Here is a 27,102-nt window from a genome sequence, read left to right as displayed (position 1 = left end):
AGTGGGAGCGTCCGTGGACAACTCTGTCACTTGCCCTTTTGACCTTGGTTTGATGGCACCAGCCTCTTTCCTGGGGGAAAGGAGACAACAGAAGTGGCAGGGGCTTGGATAAGCAGGAGGGTTTGTAGAGGCTCCGTCAAAACTGGGCCTGCAGGAGGGGCCCAGAAACCCGAGCAGGGAGGTCCCAGGCTGGCCCCAGAGGGGTCCCAGCAGGGCAGGGGCCTTGGAGCAGGAGGCAGTGGCCTGCTCCCAGCCCCTCCCCCACTGCTGCCCTGGGGAAGGTTGCCAGCCTTCGGAGCTCTCTGCACTCCCAGGCCCCATGGCCGGGCCAGGTCCCCTGCATTCCCAGGCCTCTGTCACAGGAGGGCAGCCCAGCTGTCCCTGGAGCTGGCTGGCTGAGGTGGGCCCTGGGCCAGCCCTCGTCTCTGCCTTGGCCCAGGAACAGCAGCCCCGTGAGGCAGGGTCCCCCTGCACCCCTCCCCTCCTGCCACAGTGGGTGCCCAGGTGCCCCTCGGCAGCAGCACCTGACACCCTTGGCCAGCACAGGCTTGGCATGGATGAGTAAGCACTGGGGATGGGGCCCGGGCAAGGAGCTGGCTGCCACTTGCCCACACGGGCACTTCCCTCCTCCCTTGGCTTTCCCAGCCCCTGCCCTCGCCCACTAAGCATGGCACCAACACTGGCCTTAGTGGTCCCAAAGGGCCCCATCTGCTACCACTGACTCCAGGATAGGCTGACCCCTGCTAGAGGGGACAAGGGGTGCAAAGGCCAGGGAACTCAGGGCCCTGGGGACTGTCCCTACTAGCCAGAATGTCAAGCTTTGTCAAACTCTAATAGCACTCCACAGCATGTGGCCCAGAGAGGGTGGGGGACTTCCTGGGGACACCTGGGGTGGGCCTGCTGACCTCCAGACTCAGGTGGTGGCTCAGGTCAGATGACGGAGCCCAGTCCAGCTGCAGGTACTTGTGAGGGAGGCTGAGCACCTGGACACTGTGTGGCAGTGGGACCCAGCAGCACGGGGCTCCTGGGGGCTGGGCCGGGTGATCAGATACTCACCCCTGCTGTGCCCGTGGCCCCCAGCTCCATGGTGCAGCCCTCTGGGCCTCCCGAGTGCACACCTGCTGCCTCACTCCACCCTGTTGCTGCCCCTGGGAAGCAGTGGGGACGGCAGGGGGAGCTGCCCCCGCGCACAGCTGTCCAGGCCCATGGTCAGCACCCCACCTAGTCAGAGGGGTGGGCTGGGCTGGGCATGGGGACCCATGGGTGGCCATAGGAAGTCTCAGGTCATCGCCAGAGGCTGTGGCACTCCTGTGGCTGGGAGTGCCAACACCTGCCCTGAGCCCAGTCCCATCCACCTGGGTGGCCTGGCCCAGGCCTGATCTCAAGGGGCTGCCCGACTGTAAGGAGTGCTTGGAGGATGGGGCTGGGGGTCAGGAGGAGGGGCAGGGTCCTGGCAGGGTGTCTCTGAGCCCCATCTTGGGGAAATGGTGGGACTCCTGTTCATCCTTCAAAGCCCAGACCCAGAAACACCTCATTTTTCTGACAGGTGCCCACTTGGGTCAGCTCTGTTCTAGCAGGTGCTGAGCACTGGTTTCCTAACGGTCACCAAGTTCACTGTCTGTCCAAATAGGAGTCTTGAGTCTGAGCCCTTGCATGGCTGGTGTGGCAGTTCTGAGAGGCAATAGAAAGTGTCCATGACCCTTGTCCTGGGTGGTGGCCAGGGCGTGCCTCTGGGCTGTACCCACGGCCTACAGACATGCCTCTCTCTGTGGCTTGCTCCTTCTCTGCCCACATGCCAGGACTCGGGGACATCTGGGTACAGTGTGGTGGCAGAGGGAGAGTTGGGGGCCAGGAAGTCTCCCCAGGATGAGAGGTTGGGCCTCTGGGCCTGGAGGAGGCCAGAACTGGCAGGTGGCTAGTGATTCGCGGAAGCTGGGAGTGGAGGCTGAGACAGAAGGCTTAGGAGGGGCCACCAGAGTAGGGGCAACAGAAGGACCCAGTATGAATGCAGGCCAGACTCCTGTGCTCGGGGGGTGCAGGTGGTCATCTGGGGCCAGGTGGAGGGCTGAAGAGAGGCTGCCCTGGGGCTGGGGGGAGCAAGCTGAGGCTGAGTGGGAGTCTGGCCTCTCCATTCCTAGCAGGTTGATCTCTCTGAGCAGCAGACCCTGCATAGGGACAGGTCCTGTGCTGGGTAGGGCAGCAGCGGCTCTGGCCTTGACCTCTTCAGCAGGACCTTGCCCGGACCAGTGAGGTGGCCTTACCCATTGTCTCCCAGACCAGGTGCCCTGGCTGGGACTCTGCCCTGGCTGTCAGGGTCTTTGGAGTGCCCAGGCCACCGGGCCTGGCCTCTGTGTCCAACGTGTGCCTACATGCCTACCTTGTTTCCCAGGGACCAGGCCAGCAGCTGCCCTTGCCCCCTGACCATGGGGCAGTCTCGCTGGGCAAGGATGGCCTGGTGGGGTGAGCCCTGGCTCCTGCCTGCCCAGCACAGCCAAGCCCCCCTGCTGCCCTTGCCCCCCTCAAGTCCATCCTCGTGAGCCCAGAATGCTCGGAGCCTCCTAGGCTGGGCGAACCCCTGGGGGCAGGTCTCCCTGAGGCTCTGGGAGGTCCATTATTCACCCAGGGTCACCCAGGTGATCAAGCTGGTTCCAACCACCACCCACCCTGACTGCCCAGCACTACTGTGGCCAGGCTCACCAGCAGAGGGGAGCAGGGAAGGCCCTGCTCCGGGGCACATTGCTGGGTGACTCAGGCCCTGGCATGGACCTCGGGGTCTCGTGTCCTCATCTGCAGCACAGGGATGCACAAACCGCCCTCATCTGGCTGGACAGATTCTCCTTGTGGCCCGTGAGACTGTGAGACCACCTGCTCTGGGCCCCCCTTGAGCCGTGGGGAGCAGAGCTCTCCTTCTGCCCCTTCCCTCCCATCTCATCTCCTGCGGGGTGTGACCTCGGGCCACAGCCTCTGTGGCCAGGTGTGGGGAAGCCCCTTCCCTTTTCAGGGTGGCCCCTTGGGTCACCCAGTCTGTAGGAGCTGGCGTGGAGAGGAGGAAGGGGACAGGGAGGGAGGTGTGGCTGGAGGTGGGTGGACCGGGCCACACCCACCCAGGATAGAGGTGGGGTCATCTGTTCTACAGATGGAGACCCGGAGCCTGGGAGGAGCAGTGGCCACCGTGGCCCAGGGCCGCTGCAAGAGCAAGTCAGGTTGGTGTGGGTCTGACCCAGCCTGGGAAGAGGGCTGGGGACGGCGTGCTCTCGGGATGGACCCTGATGTCTTCCCTTCAGCCCCGGTCACCACAGGAACAGAGCGTGGCACACCCCAGGGGTGCTGCAGGTGGAGGGGCACGGGACACCTGCCCCCGGGTGGCCGGGCGGTCTGTGCTGGTCCCCCCTTTCCACTGATCCTGGGGTTGAGCAAGGGGGCTTCACCCGTCCTTTCTACTATAGTGAGATGGATTTCACTGGGTTGTCCGGCTGCTCTTGAACCTGCCATCCTCCTGTCTCAGGGGTGTGCCAGCGTGCCAGCTCACTGCCTCAATCTTTTTTCTTTTATCTTTATTTCACTTGTTTATTTTTATGTGGTGCTGGGGATGGAACCCAGGGTCTCGCACATGTGAGGGGAGTGTTCTACACCCACCCCAGCCCCAGCCCCTCATCTCCTCACTCTAGATGGATGCTGCTAGGCCAGGGGACTTCAGAGCCACCAGGCCTCCCCACCCAGCCATCCCTTTGCCACCTGCCACATTTCCCCTGGTGCCAGGCGCCACCTGGTGGTGAAGTCGGGAGCCGCTGTGACCCGGGCAACAGTGGAGAGCAGACCTTCAGGCCCACACCACCCAGAGAACACAGAGGGGTCCGGAGCTCCGCAGCCCTCAGGAGGCAGGGACGGAGGCCAGGGCTCGTGATGCCCATCTAGTGCCTGAGGGGTTGGTGGCCTAACTAATGTGATGTGGGGACAGAAGGATGTTTAACCCAGCCCTGGAAGGACTGGAGTCCCCGTGGGCTTGTGAACCCAGGACTGAGTGTGGCCCTGGCCGTGGTCTGTCTGCCCGCCTTGGCCAAGCTGAGGCCCAGAGCCTCCTGCCCCCAGCCCACTGCTGGCCAGGATCTTTGGGGAGGCCCTGCCTGGCTCTTGGCCACGCGGTAGGACTGGGTCGGCTTCATGTTTAAGTGCCAGGCTCCGTTCAGTTCCGAGGCCAGGCTGGGGAGCAGGACTCCACAGCAGCCAGGGATTTCTGGAAAGCAGACATGGCAGAACTGGACATCCGTTCCTACCCTTGGGCGCCCAGTGCCCACCTTGGGAGCCTCTCAGCCCCCCCAGTGCCCCGCCCAGCTCTGCGCCGTGGGCACCCGGCAGCGGTTCCCTCTGCTCCTGGGCCTGCCGCAGCCAGGTGCCCACAGGGCCGGCGTGCAGGGCACTCTCCCACCCCAGGGCCCAGGACGAGTGTGCCCGCAGCCGGGACTCTCCCTGACACCCTGGGGAGGGCGGGGGGCGGGACACAGGAGATGCCCACAGAAGGCCCCACAGGGTGGGGCCTGGGGGCTGCCCTGGGGCGAGGCCTGGCCCCCTGCTCTCAAGCTCAGTCCCTGGGCACCTCAGTCCCTGGGCACCTCGCGTGTGACGCGTCCCACCACCACTTGCCACAGACCATTGCCAGCCTGACCTTCTGTCCTCCTGTCCACCCGGCCCCATGCTGCCCTGCAGTGTCCCTCTAGCACTGCCTCAGACCCGAGGACCCCAATGCTCTGCTCACCACCATGGTCTGGGCCCATCCACCTTGGCCTGAGCTCTGGTGGCTGTCACCTTTCAGGGCCATTTGCCTATAGGACCCTCTGCCCTCATGGTGGCCAGTGAGGAGCAACCCTCCCAGGCTGGGCTAAGACCCCCATGATGGCCTCTGCTCTGGGGACAGCCACTGGTGTCTTTGAGAAATGGGGGCTGAGGTGGTCAGGACTGCCTGGGACTCTGGGCAAGCCAAGGCCCTGCAGCCTTGTCAGAGCCTTCAGTGGGCTCCGAGAGAGGACACTGGGTGGCAGTTCTGGTCACCTCTGTCCAGGGACCTTCGGAGTTCAAGGGCTTCTCAGGAGTCTTGCAAGGGACAACAGTCCCACCCCATCCTGGGTTCTTGGGGTCCTAGGGCTGCCTGCGGCTCTCCCACGGGTCCCAGGTGCTGATAACGCCAAGGTTGCGGGTTCGATCCCCGTACGGGCCACCAAATGCCGTAGTCTGGCTGGGCACAATTCAGGAGCCACTTGTCAAAAGAAACGAACTTTATTTTTAGAACCACACACGCCAAACCACACAGCTCCTCAGGAAAAACCTTCAGAGCCCAACTGCCACCACCGGCTTCCCACAAGCCTCTCCACCGCCCCCACTCCTCCTGCTCTTGAGGCTGATTGGCTGGGTCGTGTGGGCGGAGCCAAAAAAAAGTCCCCCAATGAGCAGCTCCGTGGTCTGAAAGGGTGGGGAAACAGCCCAATGAGCATCACCGCAGAGGAGCCAATCAGTTGGCAGCTAGAAGTTTGCTGGGGCCGCTGTGAGCCAATCATCAGCTGGCAGCTGGAAGTTTGCTGGGGCCCCTTCGGCTGTGGCTCTCAACATCTCTCTGGTCTCTCCCTCATGGCAGAGCTAGCCTGCTCCACCCCAGGGATGCCAGGGCCCTCCGGCTGGGCCTTTGACAGCTCATGGAGGAAAAGGAACGTGTGTCAGGGCCCACCGTGTGCTGTTAGCCAGGGGTGAGGCCTTTGTGGGCAGCTGCTCCTTCCTAGGCCGGGTCCTCCTTCCTCCTACCCAGCCTGCCTGCCCTGCAGCCCCCTGACCCTTGCTGAACTTGTTGCCTGGGGATCTGTCAGTAACAGTGTGAACCAGGTCTCTGTCTTCAGTCTGGGTTAGGACAGTGGGCACAGAGGGGGTGAGGGACAGAGCACATCTGGGCCAGGGCTCGTACTTCCTGCTGGACGGTTCCTTCTGCCACACCCGGAGGCTACTCTGTTGTGTAGAAGTTTCTGGAGTGAAAGATTCACTGGCCCAGAGTCCTAGCTGTTGGCAGGGCTCCTGGCGCCGGAGCTCAGCCTCCCTTGGCTGGGGCACATGGGCCCTAGGGGAGTGGTGCCTCTGTCTGGGGGTGACCTCAGACCACCTCGACTCTACCAGAGGCCTTGGGGTGCTCCCTAGGCCTCAGGCCCCATGGGGCAGTGGACCATGTGGTGGACCCTTGTGGTCCCTAGGTTCTACTGGGACCTCTGCAGACATCGCCCTGGGCTTCCTCACTCCCGATAACTGCCCCCTCCCTGCTAGGAGGATCCCTGTCTCTGTCGGATCCCCCAGGGCCCCTCTGGTGTCCTCTCCTGCGGGGCCTCCCCCCCCCCCCCCCCCCCCCGTGACTGGTCTCAGGGCCTGTCCCTGGCCTCCCTGTGCTTGCTCCTCCTGGGGACTCTTGGAAGGGCCCCCACAACTCCTCCCACTACCCCCAGCACCAAACTTGGCCCTTCCTCCTTCCTGCTGAAGGCTAGTGCTGTGGGCCTCCTGGCCCCTGAGGCGCCTCCTGCCCCCCACCCCGTCCCTCTCTTCTCCCCATCCTCACCTCTCGGCCACCCCTGACACGGCCAGCCTCCCGGCCAGCTGCTCAGCCCCTGGAGCCCAGCTCCTGCCGGGCCCTGGACTCTGGTGGTGCCCACCAGGCCAGGGCAGAAGAAGGGGAGGCCCCGGCTTGGCTTGGGGAGAGAGGCGCCAGCGGCGGGGATGTGCAGGGGAGGGGGAGCGGGGGAGAGGGACCGCCGCCCTCTGCTTATTCCAGGAGGCCCAGGAGGTGGCGCTTTCTTCTCAACCAACTCAGACGTGCTGCACCCGCCCCGGCTGGAGGCAGGCCCAGACGCCCGGCCCTGGGGAGGACAGGAGCTGGGACCAGGCCATCCAGGGCAGCCCCACCACCTCCGCCCAGGTCGGACCTGAGGGCAAAGTCGCTTCCTGTGGGGTGGCCAATCACCTGCCAAGGTGAACCCTCAGGTGCTAAGCAGGAAGGGCCCGGACCTGGCCCAGTTCCTGGGCCCAGGCCTCCCCCTGCTCCTCCTCGAGGCCTCAGGCAGCTGAGCAGGCAGGATGGCTCCAGGACTGGCTGCCGCTGCAGTCCATCCTGTCTGCTGTGTGACCCTGGGACAGTTGCTCCATGGCTCTGAGTCTCCGTTTCCACGTCCCTGGAAAGGGCGGGGAAGGCAGCCCCACCAGGGATGGCCCTGAAGACCACGGCCCGCGGCAGACACTTCAGTGTTTACAGCTGTGGCCTGAGCCTTCCTTTCCTGTCCCCAGAGAAGTTGTCCCCCTTAAGAGAGAAACCTGGCTTCCCACTTGGACTCAAGCAGCGGGGGCTCTGGGCCTGGCTGGGCAGCTCAGGAGGCCCTGGGGTCTTGGAAGGGTTGGAGGATCATGGGCACTGGCTGGCAGCATGTGGATGGTGAACTTGGGCCAGCAGGCAGGGTGGGAAGGCGGCCACAGGGCACCTGGTGGCCCCACGTGTCCTTAGGCTCAGCAGTAGGAGCATCAGTGGGATCCAAGCCCTTTGAGCAAGCCACACCTGAAGGCCCTCCCTGGTGGCAGCACAGCTGGTGCTCCTCCCCATTAAGAGAGAGGGAGATGGGGCTCAGAGTGAGGCGGTCCCACCACACTGCCCTCACCTGCACGTGGCCAGCCCTTACCTCTCAGACTCTGCCTGTTCCAGGGGGCAATGTCACAGAGACCAGGCCTCCTAAATGCCATTAGATGGGCACAAGTCTGCCACAGGGTCACAGCCCTGACAGTGGGGGTGAGACCCAGGCCCTGGCCCCCAGCACCTGGGCTCCCAGGCTGCAGCCTTCCCTGTGCCACCCCCTCTGCCGGAAGCCACCCGATCTCCAGGTCTTCAAATGACAGGCCATCCTCGCCCCTCCCCCGCTCCGCCCCGACTGCGTCCCCGCATCCCCCCCCCAGGACAGCCTCCCTTCCTGCACCCACTGGGCTGCAGGTGTCTGCTGGGGGAGGCGGCTCCCTCCAGCCCCCTTCCCTGGCTCGCTCTTTGTGTGGCTAGTTGGAGGGGAACAGAGGCTTGGGGGGGATGCTGTGGGACAGGGGTGGCACTGCCCGCTCACTGGCAGCAAGCAGGGTCTGCACAGGACGTGGCCAAACTTGTCACCTGGGGCTCAGCGTCCTCCCTGTGACTCAGAATGTCACGTCATGGTGCAGCACAGAGCAGAGGAGAGGGTAGGCGGGGACAGGGCGGGCACAGAACAAACACCTACCTCTCCTCTCCAGGCGGCTCAGACTCCGGCCCCCACAGCCATCCCCAGAGTTGTCCTTGAACCCACGACTTCTGCAGCCCAGAGTCACCCCCCCACACACACACACTGCTAGGTTGGAGGGTGGGCAGGGCTCACACAGCTGCTACTGCCTCCTGCTGCCACACGGGGTCACTGTTGGGAAAGGCACCGTTTGGTGGCAGGTGGCCCAGGGGCCTGTGAACCCAGGGTCTCCTGAGGGCCAGGAAGTGTGGGGATGAAGCAGGCCCAGTGGGCTCAGAACTGAAGGAGGGGCTCACCCTCCCAGGGTGAACCCCCTGGAATGGGCATGGCCTTCCTGGGCCCTTCCTCCATAAAAATATCCCCCACTCTAGGTATGTATGTATGTATTTTTATTTTTTATTTTTAGGTGGACACAATATCTTTATTTTATATTGATGTGGTGCTGAGGATGGAACCCAGTGTCTCGTGCATGCTAGGCAAGCACTCTACCTCTGAGCCACAACCCCAGTCCCCCCCAGTGTATTTGTAACTGGAATAGTAAAGATAAATATATAACCCAGGGAGACACCACGGACAGCCTAAGATCCACTGTCCACTCTGCGGTGCATGTCGTACAATAAAAAGCACACACTTGCTTATTATGTTTATATCACATCAATATTCCTTATCCATGGTACATGCTAATATTTTAATGCTCATTTGTCCTTTAGATTTTAAAGGGGGTGGAACTGAACAGTCCTGCGGTCCCTGGCAGGCCTGATGTGGGGACCCAGCCCCTGCACTGGCCCCAGCCCTCATCCTGGACCACAGCCCTGTCCCTTAGTGCCCCCAATGCCAGGGGGGCCTTGGCTCAGCTCTGGGATGCAGGGTCTGCTGGACAGTCATCCCTCCTGGGGTCCAGGGTCAGAGGTGGCTTCCTTGGAACTTAGGGCCTCTCAAAGGCCCAGCCTGGACATTGCAGAAGCCTGGGGTCTCTGACTTCTAGGAGGAGGATACAGATGTGCTTGGCCTGCCTAGGCTGTGTCCCACATGCTGGGGCCACATGAGGGGTCCTGGTGGGGCTCTCTTCCCAGGACCAGCTGGGTGTGCTCAAGGTCAGACCCGTATGCCTGTCTGGGAGCTTGGTCTAGGGGCCGGGGCAGGTCCCTGGGTCCTCTAGCACGTAGCACGCAGTACCAACCCAGCTGTCCCCAGGTCCAGGGGCAGGAGGCACCTCCTGAACCACGCAGCCTGGCTCTGACCACCCTCTCACACACACCAGCTGAGCACGAGGCCACCCTCTGAAGTGGCAGCTCTGTGCCCCTGTGTGATGGCTAGGCAGGCCCCTTTCTGCGCCCACGGGAAGGGGAAGCAGGCGTGCTGAGTAGAAGGCTGGCTTGGGCCTGACGTCCCAGAGCTCCCCCTTGCTGCTGGCCAGGCAATGCAGCTGACCAGAGTCCCCTTCCACAGCCCACATGTCCACCTGACATCTTGCAGTCAGCCGAGGCACAGCACCGGAAGTCAGGAAGGGACACGGGGTGAGCCAGCTGTTGCCTCTTTCAGGAAGCCACCCTGACTTCAGGCCCTCCCCCGGGCGGCCCTGCTGTGGTCCAGCTCTCAAGGGGGGCTGCTTGTGTCGCTGGCTGCGCCCCCAGGCCTTGAGCTCTGCAGGACAGCACCTGGCTGCCCTGTGGTGTAGGTAGCAGGAGGGAAGGTGGCGTCCCCTGGACATTCACAGTCAGCTCGGGCAGGCCTGGCTGCAGGCCCAGAGGTGGGCCCTGAGCAGTGGATGGGGTGGGGACACTGTGATGAGCAGGAGAGCTGGGGCGGGGGGCAGGGTGGACGGACACTGGTGCAAGGAAGGGGTCATGGGCAGACAGCAAAGGGAAGGGCAGAGAGCGCCCCAAGACTCAGGCCTGGGGTGGGGGTGTGGAGAGACAGACAGGACCAGGGGTTCCAGGGTCCAGTCAGGCACCAGGGCTGAGCTGCTGACTGAGGCTGCGAGGCGCTGCAGGCTGGGTCTCTGTGCTCAGCACGCCTGGCTCAAAGGGGTGTGTGCAGGGTGAAGGCTGTACTGGGGCCTGGGGTGGGTAGCCAGGAGCTCCAGACAGCTGGCCCCCTGGCCCTGGAGGCTCCCTGCCAGTGAACCCCCAGAACCGTGCCCTCCGCCCCTGGGCTTCTGGAATAAACAGGCCGACTCCAAATCCTGTCGGAACAGCTTTTATTGACGTCCTGTCCCCAGGCAGCCCCCACTGGCCTGCAGACCAGGCCCCCTCAGGGCCTGCGAGCGGGGTGGCCCTCCTGGGGGACGACGTGTCTCTGGACGCCTCAGGGAAGGCAGTAGGTTGTATAGTTATCTTCTGAGGGGCAACATCACTGCCCTGAAACCACACAACCTACTACCTCACCCCGCGGGCGCCCCAGCTCACCCTGCAGGAGGGCCACCCGCCTCGCCACCCCACGCCCGCCCAGCCTGGCCCGTGCCGCGTGGCCACCGGAGCTGGAGGGCCGGGCAGGTGCAGGGCAGGAGAGAAGGTGGAAACCGCACCTCATCAGGAAAGGCAGTGGTGTGTCTGCTGGCTGGCCTCGGGAGGCCCTGGACTTGGGTCTCACGATCCACCTCCAGCTGTGCCTGTGGGCACCCCAGTGCTCCGAGAACGCTCCTCTCCGCTCGCTTCCCACTTGGCCGCCCCCACCCCAGGGGAGGCCCGACACTGAGGTATGTGGGTGGACCACCTGGGGGTGGCGGGCCAGGCTGACCCTCACTGCCCCCCGACCTAGCCAAGCCTGAACTGCCAGCCTGCAGCTCTATCTGCTGCCCTATCGGCTGGAGCCAGGTGCAGTCCAGACCCTGCCCAGGGAGGCCTGAGCCTGGGCCTGATGTGGGGCCCGAGGGAGGCTGGGCCAGCTGCGCCCAGTGGGCAGCAGCAGCTGTGAGCCCCTCTGCCCTGGACAGGTCACAAAGCATCTCCTTCAATCCCCATTCGTCCCATTTCGGAGGAGGAAACCAAGACTCAGGGGAGGGTGCTGAGGGACCCATCCAAGGCCATGTATGCGGACCCCAGGCCTGCTAGCCCTCCCACTGCCCGGCAGCCACTGCCCCATGCCCCACGGCCCTCCCAGCCAGGGCGGCGTCTGTCCATCGCAGAGATCACAGCCACTTCAGGAAAGACAGTAGATTGTATAGTTAACCCACAGCAGGGCAGAGCCCCAAACTATACAACCTACTACCTCACCCCAAAGGGCGGTCAGTCTTGGCGCCGAGTCGGACTTCAGGTTTCCAAGGGCACCTCCTGTGGAGGGGAAGAGAGCTGGGGAGGGGGTCAGGACCTGCTGTTGAGGGCACAGGTGCCAGCAGAGGCCCCGGACTCTGAGGTCCCCAGAGTGGCCGCTTGGCCAGTCGCCAGCATCACCAGGCACAAGAGGCTTCAGGAGACCAAGTGGAGGGACAGCAGAGCAGAGGGGCAGCCCAGGGGCTCTGGTCACAGGCAACTGGATTACTGCCTTCAGACAGGAGCAGCCACACGTCCCCAGGGATTCCTCCTGCGTTGGAGACACTGGGAGGAAGGGGTCACTTGCCAAAGGCCAAGTGTCCAAGGGTGCTTGGCGGCTGCCTGGCTGAGACCCATTCCCACACACGGCCTGGACTGCTTCCTGCTGTCACCAACCGTGTTCATGACCGAGGGCCTCGGGCTGGGCAGTGCCCAGGCCGGCACCTCCCCTGGACAGGTAGGGAGCCCTTGTCTTACCCAGAGCTTCCAAAGACAGCCTCGAATACACTGACCACAGCCACCAGTGTGGCCATCACCTTCCCAGGGGACCCCGTGGGGAGGCTGTGAACAGTACTTCTGCTAACCCTTCTCACAGGAGAGGAGGCTGAGGCCTGGAGGTCGTGTGACTCTCTAAGGTCACACAGCTCCTGGTGACAGAGCCCCTGGAACATTCTGCTTCTAGCCTAGTAAGCTGGCATTACGGCTCTGAGCTCCCTGATGTCCACGCAGTCTTGAAAACTGCCTCATACCTCCTTCAGGCCCCTCCTGACAGGCTGCCTCCTCCAGGCAGGCACCAGGCTATGCCACCCTGTCCTCACAGCCCTGGTGGGGCTGGGACCCACCCCACTTCACAGTGAGGCAGCTGAGGCTCAGAGGGTAGGGTCTCTGGCCCCAGGTAACAGACCTCAGGGGCAGGCAGGCTGCTTGCTGTCCTCAGCCACTGCTCTCTGGGTGGGCCCCTGACACTGTGCAGCTCCCCACCCCAGGAGGACACCAGAACAAGTCCCAGGTGCCCATCACAAAAATAGCACTGGGCCTCAGGTCCAGCGCTCCCCACTCCCACGGGACTGCAGCCATGAGGTGACATTTAGCCATGGTGGCAGACACCCATATTCCTCAAGGCCCCAGAAGGAAGTGTGCACAGAAGCTGTTCCCTGGCCTCAAGCTTGCACCCCTGGGCTGGCAGACAGGACACGAGGTCCCGGAGATTCTCCTGGGGTAGCTGATGGTCCACTGGTGAGCAGTCTAAGCAGGAAGTCTGGGGGCATCTTGGCACTGCCTAGCCACCAGGAAAGGTACCTGGCTGTGGTCAGCCTTGTCACCAGGGAGGACACTGGCTCCCAGCCCAGGGCCCCACTTGGATGTCTGAGAGGGACTAGCGGTCCCATCAACCGCCTCCATCTGGACCCCACGGAAGTGGCTCAGGAGGTGGCAGGCTGGCCTCGCCTTGGGCTCTCTCTGGGACTTCTGAGCCTCTGCCGCTGAGGATTTGCAGCAGGACTCCAGGCAGAGGAGCTGGCTGAGAACCTGGCCGCCTGCTGCCCCGGGAGTCCGGCACAGACCCTGTGTGCTGTGATGTTTCCGGCACTTTCTAGGCCACATTCTGTTTTGCAGTACTGGGGAGGGAACCCAGGGTGCTCTACCACTGAGCTGCACCCCTAGCCCTTTTTATTTTTTGAGACAGGGTTTCAGGCTGGCCTTGAACTTGCAATCCTACTGGCTCAGCTTCCTAAGAAGCTGGGATTACAGGTGTGGCCATGGCGCCCAGGTGGGCTGCTCTTAATGAACAAGCAGAGCTGGACACACGTGTGCGTGTGCCCCCTCACAGACCCAGAGCCTGCTCCTAGCCTGCACCTGCCTGCCCCCCGGGGCCTGGGGTCATGCAGAGCCTGCAGCGCTCACCATCCACAGCCGTGAGACGGTGGGGGACAGAGACAGATCCCTGGCCCACCCTGGCCACAAGTTCTCTTCCCTGGACCCCAGCCCAGCCAGGCAGCAGCAGACGGGACTCAGTTTCCCTCAGTGGCATTTCTTCTCGTTCCAGGTTAGACTCACCTGTGTGGCATCCCAGGTTGGCCAACAAGTCAGGAGAGGTGATTGGAGAGTATCGGGGTCACACTGGAGGGCTGAGTAGTGGAAGGGCAGAGAGGGGGGCTACCTCAGCACCTTCTGTCCCCAGGGCTCTTGAGGCTGGGCAAGCCTGCGGAGGGACAGGTGCACACAACCCCAAGCTGGGAACAGTGAGTCCTCAGGGTGTGACAGAGGCGGAGCTGAGGGTTCCTCTTCCACGTGGACGCTCTGCAACGTCTGGTCTGATGGGGAGGCCAGGAAGAACCTGCAGAGACCAACAGGGTCCAAGGTCACCATGTCACGTGCATCATGGGAAGATGACATGGGTCAACTGAGGAGTCCACTCCACCAGAGGCAAGAAGACAGGGGAGGTGCAGTTTGGGCCAAGGTTTGGCGGGGGACGAGGCCCCCACGCAGAGGCCTGAGTAGGGGGCAGGGAGAGAAGAGCAGGAGTGTCTGACCCCGGCCTCCCGCAGCAGAACCTCTGTGGCTGCCGACTTTCCTAAGCAGGTGGTCGGAGGCCCCCTCGCTGGGAGGAAGGCCAGCTGTGGACAGCAGCAGCTGCCTGGGAGCCACCCCTCGGCCTCCTTGGTTGCAGAAACAAGTGGCAGGCGTCAGCCTCTGGGGGTGTGGCCTCCCCTGGCCGCCTCCTTGAGTGTCACCTGACACTTCAGCTAGCTGTCTCTCACCTAATGGCACTGCCCACCTGCAGGCCAGGATTAGACGGTCTTCATGGCCAGCCCTGCACTGGACAATGCTGGGTCAGAGGTGACCAAGTCCCAGCCCTGTCCCCGAACAGCCAGGGCAGGGCAGCCAGTGCTCCTGGGCCGGGGGCAGCGACCGGGAGCAAAGCCTGTGAAGGGAGGAACTGCCATCCACCTCCTCTGCCCACTCCGGCCAAAGTGCCCTCACAGGGCCAGTAGGGGTGGGAGGACACTGAGACAAACCCAAGCAGGAAGGGACATGGGTAGCCCTGGGAGAAGCCTGGGCAGCTGGGGGCTGCAGGCCTGAGCCCAGTGTGCTGGGTGCACACCGCGGCCCAGACATGGGCCAGCATGGAGACCTCAAGCCAGGTGGCCTCTCTGAGCCTGGGTGTCCCTGGCCAATGGTGACAGCAAGATTAGGCCATTTGGTTACTGAGGGTGCAGGGAGGGTGTGGAGGTACTCCTCTCCTTGAGCGCCTGCCTGCCTGCACTCCCCGACGGCCAGGCCGCCCGTCAGGACCCACACCCTCTCCATGAGCCTCTGTTCCTTCCCACCGGGCACCACCAGCTCGGGCTCCCCTCCCTGCCCTGGACAAGCCTCCCTGCCTCCGGGCCTTTGCCCTGGCCTGTCCCTCTGCCAGGAGCTCCTGCCCCTTCCCACCAGGCCCTGTGCTGCTCGGTGGGCTCTGGGCCTGCCCTTGCCTCCTGGGCTGCAGTCCTGAGGCCGACAGGCAGGGCCTCCATGGACGCACTCTTCTCCTACAGAACCCTGCTGTGCTCTGAAGCCAGGCACAGACACTGTGGCCCCAGAGGGCTCCCTGCACTGCTCTGCCCCACCTAGGGGGCTCACCCAGGGTCCAGGGTCCTCAGCCAACCACACAGTTTGGGGCAGGGGCAGGGCCTTCACCGCTGGGTCTGGGACCTATTGCCGGAGCCATTTCTGAATGAGTGGGGGAAAGACCTGCTTCCAGGCCTGGGGCCGGGGGCTGGGATCTGCTGGGCCCACCTGCCCAACCTGAGTGTGACCATGGGCTTCGGGCCTGGAGGGGCCACAGAGACTTCTGCTTTGTCAGGAGGACACCAGGGAATGGCCTGAGACAGACCAAGGGGTCCTTCCCTGCCAGCCTGGGCACGGGCCTGGAGGGATGGGCGTGAATAGCCCCCCTTGGGAGAAGCTGCCCGGAGCGAGCCTCAGCAGACGTCCTGCCATCTGCCAGCTCCCAGCTCCAGCTCCTGGCCCTGCCCTGGCCTGCAGCGTCTGGCCATGGGCAGGGTGCCGGGCGGCCTGGGAGGGGGAGGAGCCACACTGGCTGGGACAGGTGCGCCGGAGGCCTCCGTGGGCAGGTGGCCCTTTCAGGGCTGAGCGGACGTCTGGAGCGAATGAGGCAGACAGACGGTGTCACCCTGAAGTCACCTCGGGCTTGGCTCAGGGCCACTCGGAGCAGACCCGACCCCCCTCCGGCAAGCCGCCCTGATTAGGTTTCTCCCATAAGGCGTCCAGTGTCTGCTCAGCTAGCCGCTCCAACAAAGGGTCTGGGGAGGAGCCGGGAGGGGCGGCTGGGGGTCAGGCGGGGGCCGGTCTCCCCACAAACGTGGCCCACAAAGTTACCAAGTCAGCACACCCCACAGCTCTGCCACTCTGGCAGGCCGCGGAGGGCCCAGAGGTGGCCCCACCCACTGTGCGCCGGTCAGGCCTGGGACTCGGGCGAGGGAGAACTTTAAAGGGTCAAAACTCAGCCCCCAGCCACATCTTCTTGTGAAATCTGCAAAACAATCAATAATGCAAACAGGTCCGTGGCATAAAAATACCTGATTTAAATAAAGCTGGGCCAGGCACGCTGGCCTGGGCCGCCAAACAGCTGGACTGTCCTGCCCGGGCTGTGTGCAGGGGCCAGCAGCCTCGGGCCCCCAGGCGCTCACCACAGGGCCACAGTGGCAAACATCTGGACTTCTTCGTCCCCAGATTTCCCTGGCCCTGAGCACCCAGCGCAGGCAGAGGAGGGTGGCACCTCCGGGTGGAGCCCCTGCCTGGCACCCTGAGTCAGACCCGAGGCCTGCCCTCCTCGTGCGGCCGTCTGCAGCCCAGCCTGGTCCTCCTTAGGCCCTGCCCGCCCGGCGGCCCTTCTCTGGGGAGCTCCTCCTGCCAGGGAAGCCTGGGCGGCTGAACTCCCAGGAGGCTCCAGGCCTGCTGTGGCATGTGGACAGCGATGGGCTGGGCAGCTGGGCGGCGGAGGCTCCTGTCGTTCTGTCTTCAGCTGGTCTCCCTGGAGGGAGGACCTGTGCCACTCCCCTTTGGGGTGACAGAACGTTCCATCTGGGAATTGCAGAAGTGGAGCCTGGGAAGGGCTTGGGGAGACCCCACAGGGTCCTGGAGAAAGGCCTCAGCTCTTCCTCAACGGCGTGGGGACCCCAGCCCAGCCTCACAGGACGTGGGGTGCTGCCCACAGGCGGGGTGCCATCCTTTGGGCACTTTTCAGCATCCTCCCTACTTTGCCGGGGAGCTTCCGCCGACTTCTGAGGGCCTTCTTGTTAATGGTCGCAGGCAAGCAGGGATGGGGCCTGCTCCCTTCCACCTCGGGAGAACCAGGCCTTGTCAGGCACCATGGCACACGCCTGTCATCCAGCCGCTGGAGGGGCTGAGACAAGAGGGTCACAAGTTCAAGGCCAGCCTCATTAACTGACAGAGGCCCTAAGCAATTTAGTGAGGCCTTAGTGAACAGGGCCAGGGCCGCCGCTCGCTCGGGGGGCCAACCTCCCCTGGGGTGAACCCCCAGTACCCATGCCCCCCCCCCCGCCACGTCCCCGCCCAACGTGCTGCTTCTGGTCAGCCGGGTACGGGGAAGTCACAGGATCAACACACTAGAGAGCCAGGAGCAGGCCCCGAGGACGTGCCTGTTGGCTGAGGTTGCTGGACACACGAGCTGGGCAGGGACAGGGGAGGCTGTGGAAGCTGGTGGCTGGGGACAGCTCGCCCCACTTGGCTCATTCTAGAACCTCAGCAGCCCAGGGCTTGCCTCCTCCAGGAAGCCCCAAGCCTGTTTCCACAAGGATGGACAGAGCCTGGCCCAGGCCAACAGCCTGACCACTGCAGGACCGCAGCATTGGGAACTGTGTCTGACCAGGGAGCCCCCAGGTCCTCGGCCAGGTCAGCAGTATGAAGGGGCGGGTGGGGCCCAGAGGGTACTCTTCCCTCCCTGCTGGATCCTGAAGCAAACCTGCCCCTGCTGCCAAAGCCTGGGGCCCTCCACGGCAAACATGGCTTCTAGAACCATCTTCCCAGCCCACCACTGCCAAGGACTCCCTCTGTGGCGTGGCCTCAGGGACCCGATTCTGGGCTCTAGTCTGCGGCCTGCCTCGGGGTGGCAAGGGGCTGGCAGGACTGGGTGAGGGGCCAGGCCTCCCAGCCTCCCTGCCAAGTGGCTGTGCCAAGCCTGGGGTGGCCATGGCCAAGGCCGGGCAGGCGGGGCTGGTGCTGGGCTCTGTCCAGGCCACGAGGGCAGGCAGTGAGCAGGGGTCTCCCTCCCTCCCTTCTCCCCTCCCAAGGACACTGCCCGCCGCAGTTACAAAATGGCGGAGGGCCGTAGCAGCCATTTTGTGGAGCCCTTGGAAGACAAAGGCAGCCAAAGCCCGAGGGCGGGGTGGTGGGCAGGGGAGGAGCGTCACTCCGGAAACTGCTCTGGGTGGCCTGGCCAGAGGAAGTGGGGCAGGCAGGCCCTTTCTGGAACCTTCATCCTGCCCAAGACCCTGCTTATCCAGGGTTTCCAACGGCTTGTCACTCCCTTCAAGAGGCTCTGGGTGATCCTGGGGTCAGGGCACCTGCCCAAGAGCTTGCCCACCTCACAGTGGAGGCCACCCAACAAGGGCAGTGAGGCCTCGCCACCTGTGCTCCTGGACTAGAAGTCCTCCTCTGCCCAGACTCGGAGGACAGGTCCTCGCTGGCCTAGGCAGAGCCCGCCCCTGTGCTGGCCTGCATCCCAGGGCCACCTGGGCCAAGCAGTAATTTCCCCCTGATCCCAGTGGACCCTGGAGCAGCCAGCAGGGCTGAGGTGCCAGAAGTGGTCCAGTTGCCACAGTGGCCATCCACGGGTGCCGGGAGGGCCCCCTCCCCACCTCCTGTGGCTCCAGCCCCAGGGTGCGTTGGAGGCCTGTCCATGTGGTTGGGTCCACTGTGCCCAGCACGCCCAACACCAGAAGCTTCCCAAGTAACCACCCACCGCTACTCTGTCCCCTCCTCTGGCCTCCAGTGAAGAAGCCCTCTGCTTCCAAAAACACTAGTGTGACGCCCACCCTGGGCAGAGCCCCGCAGACGTGGGGGCTCAGTGAGGGCCACAGACCGCCCCAGGGATGAAGCCCGGGGTCTGTCCTCCTGCTCCTGCCTCTTCACCTCTGGTCTCCATGTGTCTCCACATCTTACTTAGAACCCCAAATGGAAAGTAGAGTCAGCTTGAGGGACTGTGGTCCAGCCTCCTGACCACCCACTCATGGCCTGTGAGAGTGAAAACCTGTGATGGAGAGCAACCCCACTGCACAGGCAAGCAGACGAGGACAGCACCAGGACCCTCAGAGGGTGACCAGGCCAGGGGCGGGCACCACTCACACACCTAGGACTTGGGCCTCTGACGGGGACCCCGGTGCAGAGCCAGGGGCAGAGCCTGGGGCAGAAAGCAGGAGTGGAGTTGGAAGGAGACCAGCTTCATCCTGTTTTTCTTTTTCAATCCTGGGGATGGAACCCAGGGCTACTTAGCCACTGAGCCACATCCCAGCCCTCGCTTATATTCTACTTAGAGACAGGGTCTCCCTGAGTTGCTCAGGGCCTCGCTAAGTTGCTGAGGCTGGCTTTGAACTCGCAGTCCTCCTGCCTCAGCCTCCTGAGCTGCTGGGATGACAGGCTTGTGTCACCACAGCTGGACCCACTCCATTCTTACAGGTGTGGTTGCCATGGTGACAAGGTACGAGGGCAGGTGGCACCAGGCCACAAAAAGTGCAACCACAGCTGTCCTGAAACCTCCCAGGCAGGTCAGCACAGTGGCCTCCAGAGTCCACTGAGGAGGTCTCCTGGGCACCCCTCCTCAGTGGGGGTGGATGGGCCTCAGAGCCTCGGGCTCCTGGGTTCAAATCCCGCCCCTGGGGATCGGGCAAGTGTGAGCTTCCCACTCCAACACACTGGGTACTGAGCTATGCCTACCTGCCCAAGGCCAAGTAGCCACCGGGAGGGCCAGACCCTTCTGAGCAGGGGACTCCATGAAGCCCACATCAAAGAGGGCCCCTGTCCCGTCCCCAGGTGCATTTCTCCAAGGGCACCTTGCCCACCCTGCCTGGTGGCCTCCGCTATGGCCCAGGAAGGCCAGTGAGCGGGGCGTGGGACCCCTGGTGGGTGCTGGAGGAAGGCTTTGCTCCTAGGGGTTCCGCCGGGAGCCAGGAGCAGGCGAAGGTGTCCTGGGGGCACCCGCGGAGCACCTGGCTACTTCCTGTTGGAGCAAAACCCTGCTCCCCCCCAGCCTGCCCTGGGCACCTGAGGCGGCAGCCCCCTCTGTACCCTCCGGTGTGAAGGTCTGTGGTCTGCTGCTGGGGCCACCTGGGCCACTCCCCACTGTGGTGTCAGAGCCTGGTCAGCCCTGAGCCCCCAGTGTGGCTTTCCAGGGTGGGTCCAGCTGGGTGTCATGCCCACCACCCTGGGCCCCAAGCCTCGGTGTCCCGAGCCCCACATCTGCCTCTAATGCATAGGAGGCTGGAAGGCTGGGGAACCAGGGGACGGGGACAGTTCCTACAGAAAACCAGCTAGCACTGGGACTGGGTGGCCCCGTGGCCATGGCCCTGCTTCCTCGCACTCCACTATGAGTAGGCCCTGGGTCAACACTGGGGCGTGGTGGGGACACGGCAGCCGGGGCGCGAGGGATAGGAGGGACAGGAAAGGGAGCCTTGGGTGGGGGACAAGGCCCAGAGCTGTCTGCCCCAGCTCTCCCTGCCCTGGCCAGTCTGGGCAGCCTTCAGGAGAGCGATTTCCAGCCAGTCACGGTCCCTCTGCACCTCCCACGGCTCCTCTCACCCAAGCTGGTGTCCCAAGTCCCCAGGGCTGCAGGCAAGAAGGGAGCTGGCTATTCCCCGCCTCCTGAGCCTTGGCCTCTGAAGGACAGGCAGGGACAGTGAGTCCATCTTGAGGGTGTCAAGGCCAATGGAGAGGTGTCCTCAGCCAGCAGGAGCAGGTGCCCCCAGGGGAGGGGGAGAGACCCCCCGCACCCTCCACACAGCAGGCCTCCTCCCTGCATCCTGCCCCCTCAGGCTGCCGCTGGTGGCCTGGCCCGGCTCAGACACACAGGCCTGGGGCGGCTTCGGCAGGGCCTGGCGGGCAAACCCGCCTCGTGAGTTCACAGAGGCCCAGATGGCATCGGGGTCCCGGCCCAGGTGGACTGCTCCAGCTTGTGTGGGGCAGCCTGGCACCCTCCCCATAGCCCCCAGGAGACGCAGTCACGGTCACGGTCCTGTGGGGTGTGAGGAGGCCAGCCCTGGCCTGACCCACGTGGCCACCGGTTCCCCTGAGGCTGGATCCTCCAAGCAGGCCTAGGGCTTGCCCCTGTGGGCCGGCTCCCCAAGGGAGGGGCTGGCGTGGGCACAACCGGGGCAGCCTCTCAGCATGGCAGGTCCCCAGTCTCAGCCACTAGGCAGCCAAGTGGCAGGGGGACCTTAGCCCACTGAGTCCTGAGCAACACTGCAGAAATGCCAACTGCCCTGTGGTCACCGGCCCCAGGCTACCCTGGCCATTACAGAGCCCTCAGAGTGGCCAGGGCTTAGAAGATGGTCCTAGTCCAAAGTCCTGGGTGAAACTTGGGAAAGTCCTCAAAGTCCTGGAGACCCTGGTCCCTCAGCTACGGAGAGGGCGGCCAGGGGAAGGAGCCGGGCAGGAGCCAGCAGTGAGACCCTGCCATGGGCGAGAAGGCCCGCCCTTGGCATCCCTGCAGGCCCGTGAGGCTGCATGCGCATGTGTCACAGAGGTGTCCAGTGTCAGGACTGCCCAGATAAAGGCAGTGGTGTGGAGGGGACCCTGATTTCCATCAACATTCAAAGTCCTGCACTGACCTGAGGTGGACAGGTGGACAGCCTCGGGCTTCACCTGGAGTGGTCAGAAGAGGGGCTGAGACCTGGAAAGAAAGAGACGTGGGATGAGTCTTGGGGCAGCCCAGAGTGTGCGACCTCCCTCCTGCGCACCCTGCGCCTGGCCCTCTCTGCCCTAACCCCACGAGGCCCGGCACAGCTCAGGAGCCACCGTGTCTACGTGACTTTGGCCAAACAGGGACTCAAACATGGGTTCCTGGGTCCACCCCTTCCTAAGATGCACCAGTCAGCAGCAGGGTGCGGCTGCAAGGATGTGAATTTGGGGACCAAAGAGATGCAAGTTCATAGTCAGGCCGAGCCAAAGCCTGTGTGGCCCTCTGTGTAGGTCCTAGGGTTGGGAGCTGAGCCTGAGCTGCCCCGGGTGGATCTTCTTCCCTGCCGGGGCTGGATCTGTGGGACTCTGGAGCTAGCCTCTGGAGCTCAGCACCGGCCAGCTCCCTCTCAACACCACCATGATGTCAGTCCTCCCCAAATGTCACTTACAACAAGGAATGTCTTTCTCTCTTTGCTTTGGCTGCTAGGAAGCTCAGAGCTGAACTCCACCAACAGGGAGATTTCTAGGCCTTCCTTCAGTTTTCCCTTGGTCCCGATGTCCTCTGTCGTCCACTGTCTTCCTACCTTGTCCATGTTGTTCCAACTGTCCAGCAAGAACCCCTCCACTCCCTTCCTCCTGTGTGACTGGTGCAGGCAGGGTGTGTAGGCTTCAGCTCTGCAAGAGGTGGGGGAGGCCTGGCTAGCTTGGAGCGGGGCTGGGCGCTGGCCTGGCCACAGCTGGTCCCTTTTCTCTTCCTCTGGAGGGAGATGGAGAGGTCCAGATTCCCTCTTCACAAAGGAGAAATCAGAATCCCAGGGAAGGGCCGTGACCCCTCAAGACCCCAGAGCAGTAAGTGGGCGGGGAACAGGACCAAGGGGTCTGACCGTGGTGCTGTGGCTTAGGCCCCTCCCACAGGCCAGCCACCACCATGGGTCCCTAGGGCTCATGGTGCCAAGCCTGGGTCTGAGGGGCCGTAAGGACAGACTGCGCGGAGCTCTCTCTGGGAGCGGTGGGCCTGCCCGAGAACCCTGAGCTCTGCAACTGGCCAACACAGGCCCTCAGCAGGCGGCTCCCCTGCCCTGTCCAGGTGACATGCAGTGGACCCAGGGCCACCGAGGGGAGCCACCCAGGTCCTGAGTCCTCCGAGTGGTTACCACTTCCCATCTGGCCACCATCCTGTGTCCTTGCTGGCTAGGGGACTTCCACACCCCTCTCCTCCCAAAGCCGTGCTCCTGAAGCAGGCTGGACAGCTAGGGACCAAGACCTGCTGAGGTCAGCTGAGAGGGGAGGCCAGGAGAGAGCCAGGGCCGGCCAAATATCTGGGTGGCTTTCCGTGAGTTATGAACGCCTGACACCTCTTGGTGCCGACTGCAGGGACCGTGTGGCTCCCTGGGCTTCTGCACAGAGGTCACAGACACTTTGCTGGCACCCCCAGAGCTCTGGAGGAGGCAGGCTGCCCACCCTACAGGAGGGGAACCTGGGGCTCGGGTCGCAGGACACTGGGAGGTGGGCGGGGTGTCTGGCTGCAGGGGGTGGTCACACAGGACAGCTCAGTAGAGCCAGCACCAACAACCCGGCCTCCCTGTCCTCCCAGGCCCATGTCCCTGCCCGATTCCCTCTGCTTCAAGGAGGCAGGCTGGGTATCACAGGCCACAGGACGGACACGCAGCAGGCCAGGGTGTCCTTGCACTGTCCCCTCACTCCTGTCCTGGGGGGACGTCCCCTCACCTGCTGGGAACTCTGGCAGGTGGGCCTGGTTGCAAGGGGGGGCCACAAGGGCAGGGCTGGGGCTGGAGTCCCTTCTCTACCAGGGCGCCCACTCCCGGGCAGCTTCTAGCCAGAGTACGCCCCTCCCCGCCCGGCCTGGGGCCAAGATGCAGCTACCTGGGCCACGAGGGGCTGGACCGTCTTCCACGGCCCTCAGTGGGCTCCCGACCTCCGGGGCGGTTCTCCGGGACAGGCCACGTTCTGTAAGACACAAGGAGACCAGGGGTCAGCTTGGCAGGTCTGGGGGCTTAAGACAAGATTGGGGCAGGGTCAGCTGGGTGTCCTGCCCCCGCTCAGTCACCCCCTCTGCTGTGACTGTGCAGAGGCCCAGAGATTAGGAGCTTGGCAGGGAGGACCCCACGGAAAGCCCTGCTGGACCTGTCCTTGGCCTGCCTGACCCACACTCCACAGCAAACCCCAGAAACTGGCCCCTGGAAGCCCAGCCATGGACCAGTAGGCCCTCCTGGCCTCAGAGGAAGGGGTGGATTGGTCTGGGGGTGCCTGCTCCTGGCTGAGCGGTCACTCTGGGGCGGTGCTCAGGGACACCACTCCTGCTTCACTCCAGCTCCACGTGGCACCCTCCGTGGCTGGGAGTTCTCCCCCATCACAGGCCCAATTCCTAGCCACCCTCTAGGTCACCTCCTGCGGAGCCCTCCTGTGTCAGGGACCTTCCTAGCCCTAGCAGTAGGCTATGGGTCCCTCAAAATCAGCTCACACACGTTGTCCTGGCCACCTCCCCAAGCCTGGGAACGCTGGGGCAGGGACCTCACTTACACAACCAGGTGTCCTGGACCAGCACAGCACCTGGCGCCCACCTGACAGAAGTGCCCCACGCGCTCCCCGCTCTGGGAATACCTGATATTTGGGGCTTATGAAGTGAAATGGGACTTGGGGTCTTTCCCAGTGGTCACTTGAGTGATCACTATAAGCCAGTAAGAAGCAGACCAGGACTGGCCAGACACCAAGGCCCAGGCCATGAGCCCCTCCCTGCCCGCACACCTTGGGCTGAGGCCTCTGGATGGTGCCCGCTGCTTCTCTCTCCCCCTCTGAGCTGGGCAGAGGCTCATGGACCCTGATTACAAGAAGGTGTGGCCAGTCCTCTCGGGAGCATTGACCCTTCCTAAATCCTGTCACCTGGGGACAGGGGTCCACTCTCCTGCCGACAGGGCTAGGGTTGCCAGAGGAACTGAGCAGGTGGGGTGGGGTCACCGGTCTCTGTGCCCACGAGCTCCCCCCACCCTCCTGAGCAATGTCCCCAGACTCCTCGAGTTGGATTGGGAGGAATCGTGAAGCCCCAGAGGCTGGAGGGACCCCCTGAGGGCTCCCCACGCTTGGGCCGAGGACCAGGGCTGGCACGTGCAGCAAGCCCCCAGCCCCGCCCTCTCCTCACCCTGCAGAGGCCTCATGGTCTGGCCACCCTCAGAGGCTGTCTCCCCCGAGGGCTGCCGGGAGGAGGGTCCAGGCCTACTGTGGTCAGTCCCAGGCCCTTCTGAGCTGGAGCTCTTGGCCACCTGCTTCACAGGAGAGGAACTGGTGCCCACGTAGGGACCGCCCTGAGGGCACGCAGCCCATACCTGATGGCCAGACACCCCTCCCCTCCTACCTGTGGCATGGCCAAAACGAATCCCCTACCTTGGGGCCCAGGAGAACAGACACCCAACTTAAGGAGCCCGGGTCAGCTGCCCGCCCCAGCCCTGCGAGACCACGTGGCTCACCTCAGCTGCCGCACCTGTGCCACCTGGGAGGCACCCCCGCCCCGCAGCCAACAGCACAGCAGCTCGGGGCCCCACCCAGGGCTGGCAGAACAGGGCCTGCTGGGCTTACGGGGGCACCTACCCCCGGGCCGGCAGCGAGGCCCCGCTTTGTGGAAACAGCCTGACTTAAAGTACTTCGACCCAGTTGGACCTCTAGGCTGTGGGGCAACGGCTGCAGGGGACAGTGGCTCTGGGGGTCTTAGCACTGTCCCTTGGAGACACAGGAGTGCAGGGGTCTGGGTCCCAGATGTGGAGCACTGTGACAGGCCCCAACCTCAGAGGTGCACAGACAGACTGTCCCCAACAGCCAAAGACTCCAGTCCTTTCACCTGCTCTCCCCACAACTCAATGCACAGCAAGCCAAGTGACCACAGTGTCCAGGCAGGTGGATGCCATCTTGCGCCCTGCCTGTCCTTCCTCACCTGTCCTCCTGTCGCTGCCCAGTTTCAGGGCTGGGTTCCTGGGTTGTTGGACGTTGTTACTGGGCCCCGGAGCCTCCACTACCTGGTGGGAGAGCACCTCCCCTCAGGGTTCTGAGCCTCCTGCAGCTGCTCTCAGAGCCTGCACCCTATGCTGTGGTCACTCGTGTGACAGAGCCAGTCCAACCACGTTCATGGTCTGTGGCCCATCAAGGTGGGCACTGAATCTGGCAGACCAGACATGCAGAGTCCTGGAGGCCCATCCAGCTTCAACCCAGCCTGGTCCTTGGCCCTGCCCACAGGGTCCATCTATAACATGGCCCATCGGGTCTCTGATGGACCGGCCCCTTCCCCTCTCTGGACTTCAGTCTCTTCATCTATAAGATGGGACATGTCTCCTTCTTAGGTTTACACACAGGGTCAGAAATGAAGCACACTCCATGCCCAGGCACAGGGGGACTCAGTGGTCAGTGGCACCAATCCCTCAGGGGCACTTTGGGGACACATGAGAAGTCACCACAGACTTGGTGCCTGCAGAAGTTCCTCCCCAGCCTCTTTCACACGGCTGATGGACTCTGGCCTGGCCCGTGGCTGGAGGAGTCTGAGGAGAGCTGCGAGGCCCTCTGGGGACACAGGCTCAAGGACAGCAGGCAGCAGCCAGGTGGACTCTGCTGAGGCAGGCCCTGGGGCTGGGAGGCTCTGAGTGGGGGCAGGTCTCCATGTTGGCCGAGCTCAGACCATGGGGCAGAGACCCCAAGGACTCAGTCTCGCCTGGTACGCCTGTGTCCCCGGGGTCACATGGAGCAGGAATGTCCCTGCAAGGTAAGTCCCGTGAGCACCCTGGATTTACATGGGCAAATGCCACGGGATGGACAGGGACCAGCTTTGGTGACCCTGTACCAGATGCCCAGGGCCTTGCAGGGAGCAAGTCCCAAGTCAGGAATGGGCTGGTCACACCCTCCCAGGTCCCATGTCCGGCAGACACACAAACCAGGGCCGTGTCCCCAGCTCAGCCGCTTGATGGGGACCAAGTAGTCAATGGTATCAAGGCGAGGGGAGTGCAGTGCCCCCGGGTCAGCCTGAGGGGACCTCTGAGAGGACGCAGAACCTGGAGCCCAGCAGGCCGAGCAGAAGCCTCCAGGCTGTGTGGCCTTTGGGCCCCGCCTCTCTGAGCCCCAATTCTGTGTATCCAGGAGGGGCTGTTGACACCTGCAGCACAGCACAGATCCAGAGGTGACAGAGAGACGCTGGCATGTGGGATTCCCAGCAGCTGCCTGGCGCACAGTAGGTTCTCACTCGGGGCAGCCCCCTGCAGCACTGCACTGACCGCCAGTTGGTTCGGGAGAGGCCAACCCAGCCAGACAGCCACACACCCGTCCAGAACGCTCTGCTCAGCTCATCGCGAATGATGTTCTCATCTGCGATGGCAAGATGACAGCTGGTTCTCAGGCAACTGGGAAACGCAGCCCTGTTTTCTTGAGATGTCACATGCAGACCTGACTCCGAATATTCTAGCCACAGGAAGGAGACCAACGAGGGTGGGCTCTGTGGTCATCGAAGCTGGCCTTCAGCTCCGGGTGGCCTCTGCTCCTGGTTCCCGGGCAGAACACACCCGGGGGACGGGGCTCCCTGCCCAGCCCCATGAGCTTCTGCACGTTCTGTCGATGGCTCTCCTTGTGGGGAGAACACGCAGCGACACCTGGGTCTCTCGGCTCCAGCCGTC

General features: G+C 63.6%; 1 protein-coding gene across 19 annotated transcripts in view; it reads right to left on the bottom strand.

Moving 5' to 3' along the window:
• Positions 1-10,453: 10,453 nt before the first annotated feature.
• LOC308657559 (uncharacterized protein) overlaps positions 10,454-27,102 on the bottom strand; it is a 62,814-nt gene continuing 46,165 nt past the window's right edge. For 14 of the 19 annotated variants that reach the window (XR_014023973.1, XR_014023974.1, XR_014023975.1 and 11 more), the window contains 3 exons: positions 23,324-23,407; positions 21,370-21,431; positions 12,740-13,856 (listed from right to left, as the gene is read on the bottom strand). Coding sequence is in view for 1 of the 19 variants with exons in the window: in XM_081309354.1 (XP_081165480.1) it covers positions 13,676-13,856; positions 21,370-21,431; positions 21,889-22,114; positions 23,324-23,407 (553 nt within the window). In the remaining 18 variants the exon portion in view is untranslated. Of the gene's footprint in view, positions 11,807-12,739; positions 13,857-21,369; positions 21,432-21,888; positions 22,115-23,323; positions 23,408-27,102 lie in introns of those variants that run through there. The other 5 variants (XR_014023972.1, XR_014023981.1, XR_014023984.1 and 2 more) reach the window with 2 other exon arrangements.

The sequence above is a fragment of the Spermophilus citellus genome, assembly GCF_964194105.1.
Source record: "Spermophilus citellus genome assembly, chromosome: 10".
Classification (NCBI taxonomy): Eukaryota; Metazoa; Chordata; class Mammalia; order Rodentia; family Sciuridae; genus Spermophilus; species Spermophilus citellus.
The sequence above is the reverse complement of the archived record's forward strand: the minus strand, read 5'-3'. Positions and strand labels throughout refer to the sequence as shown.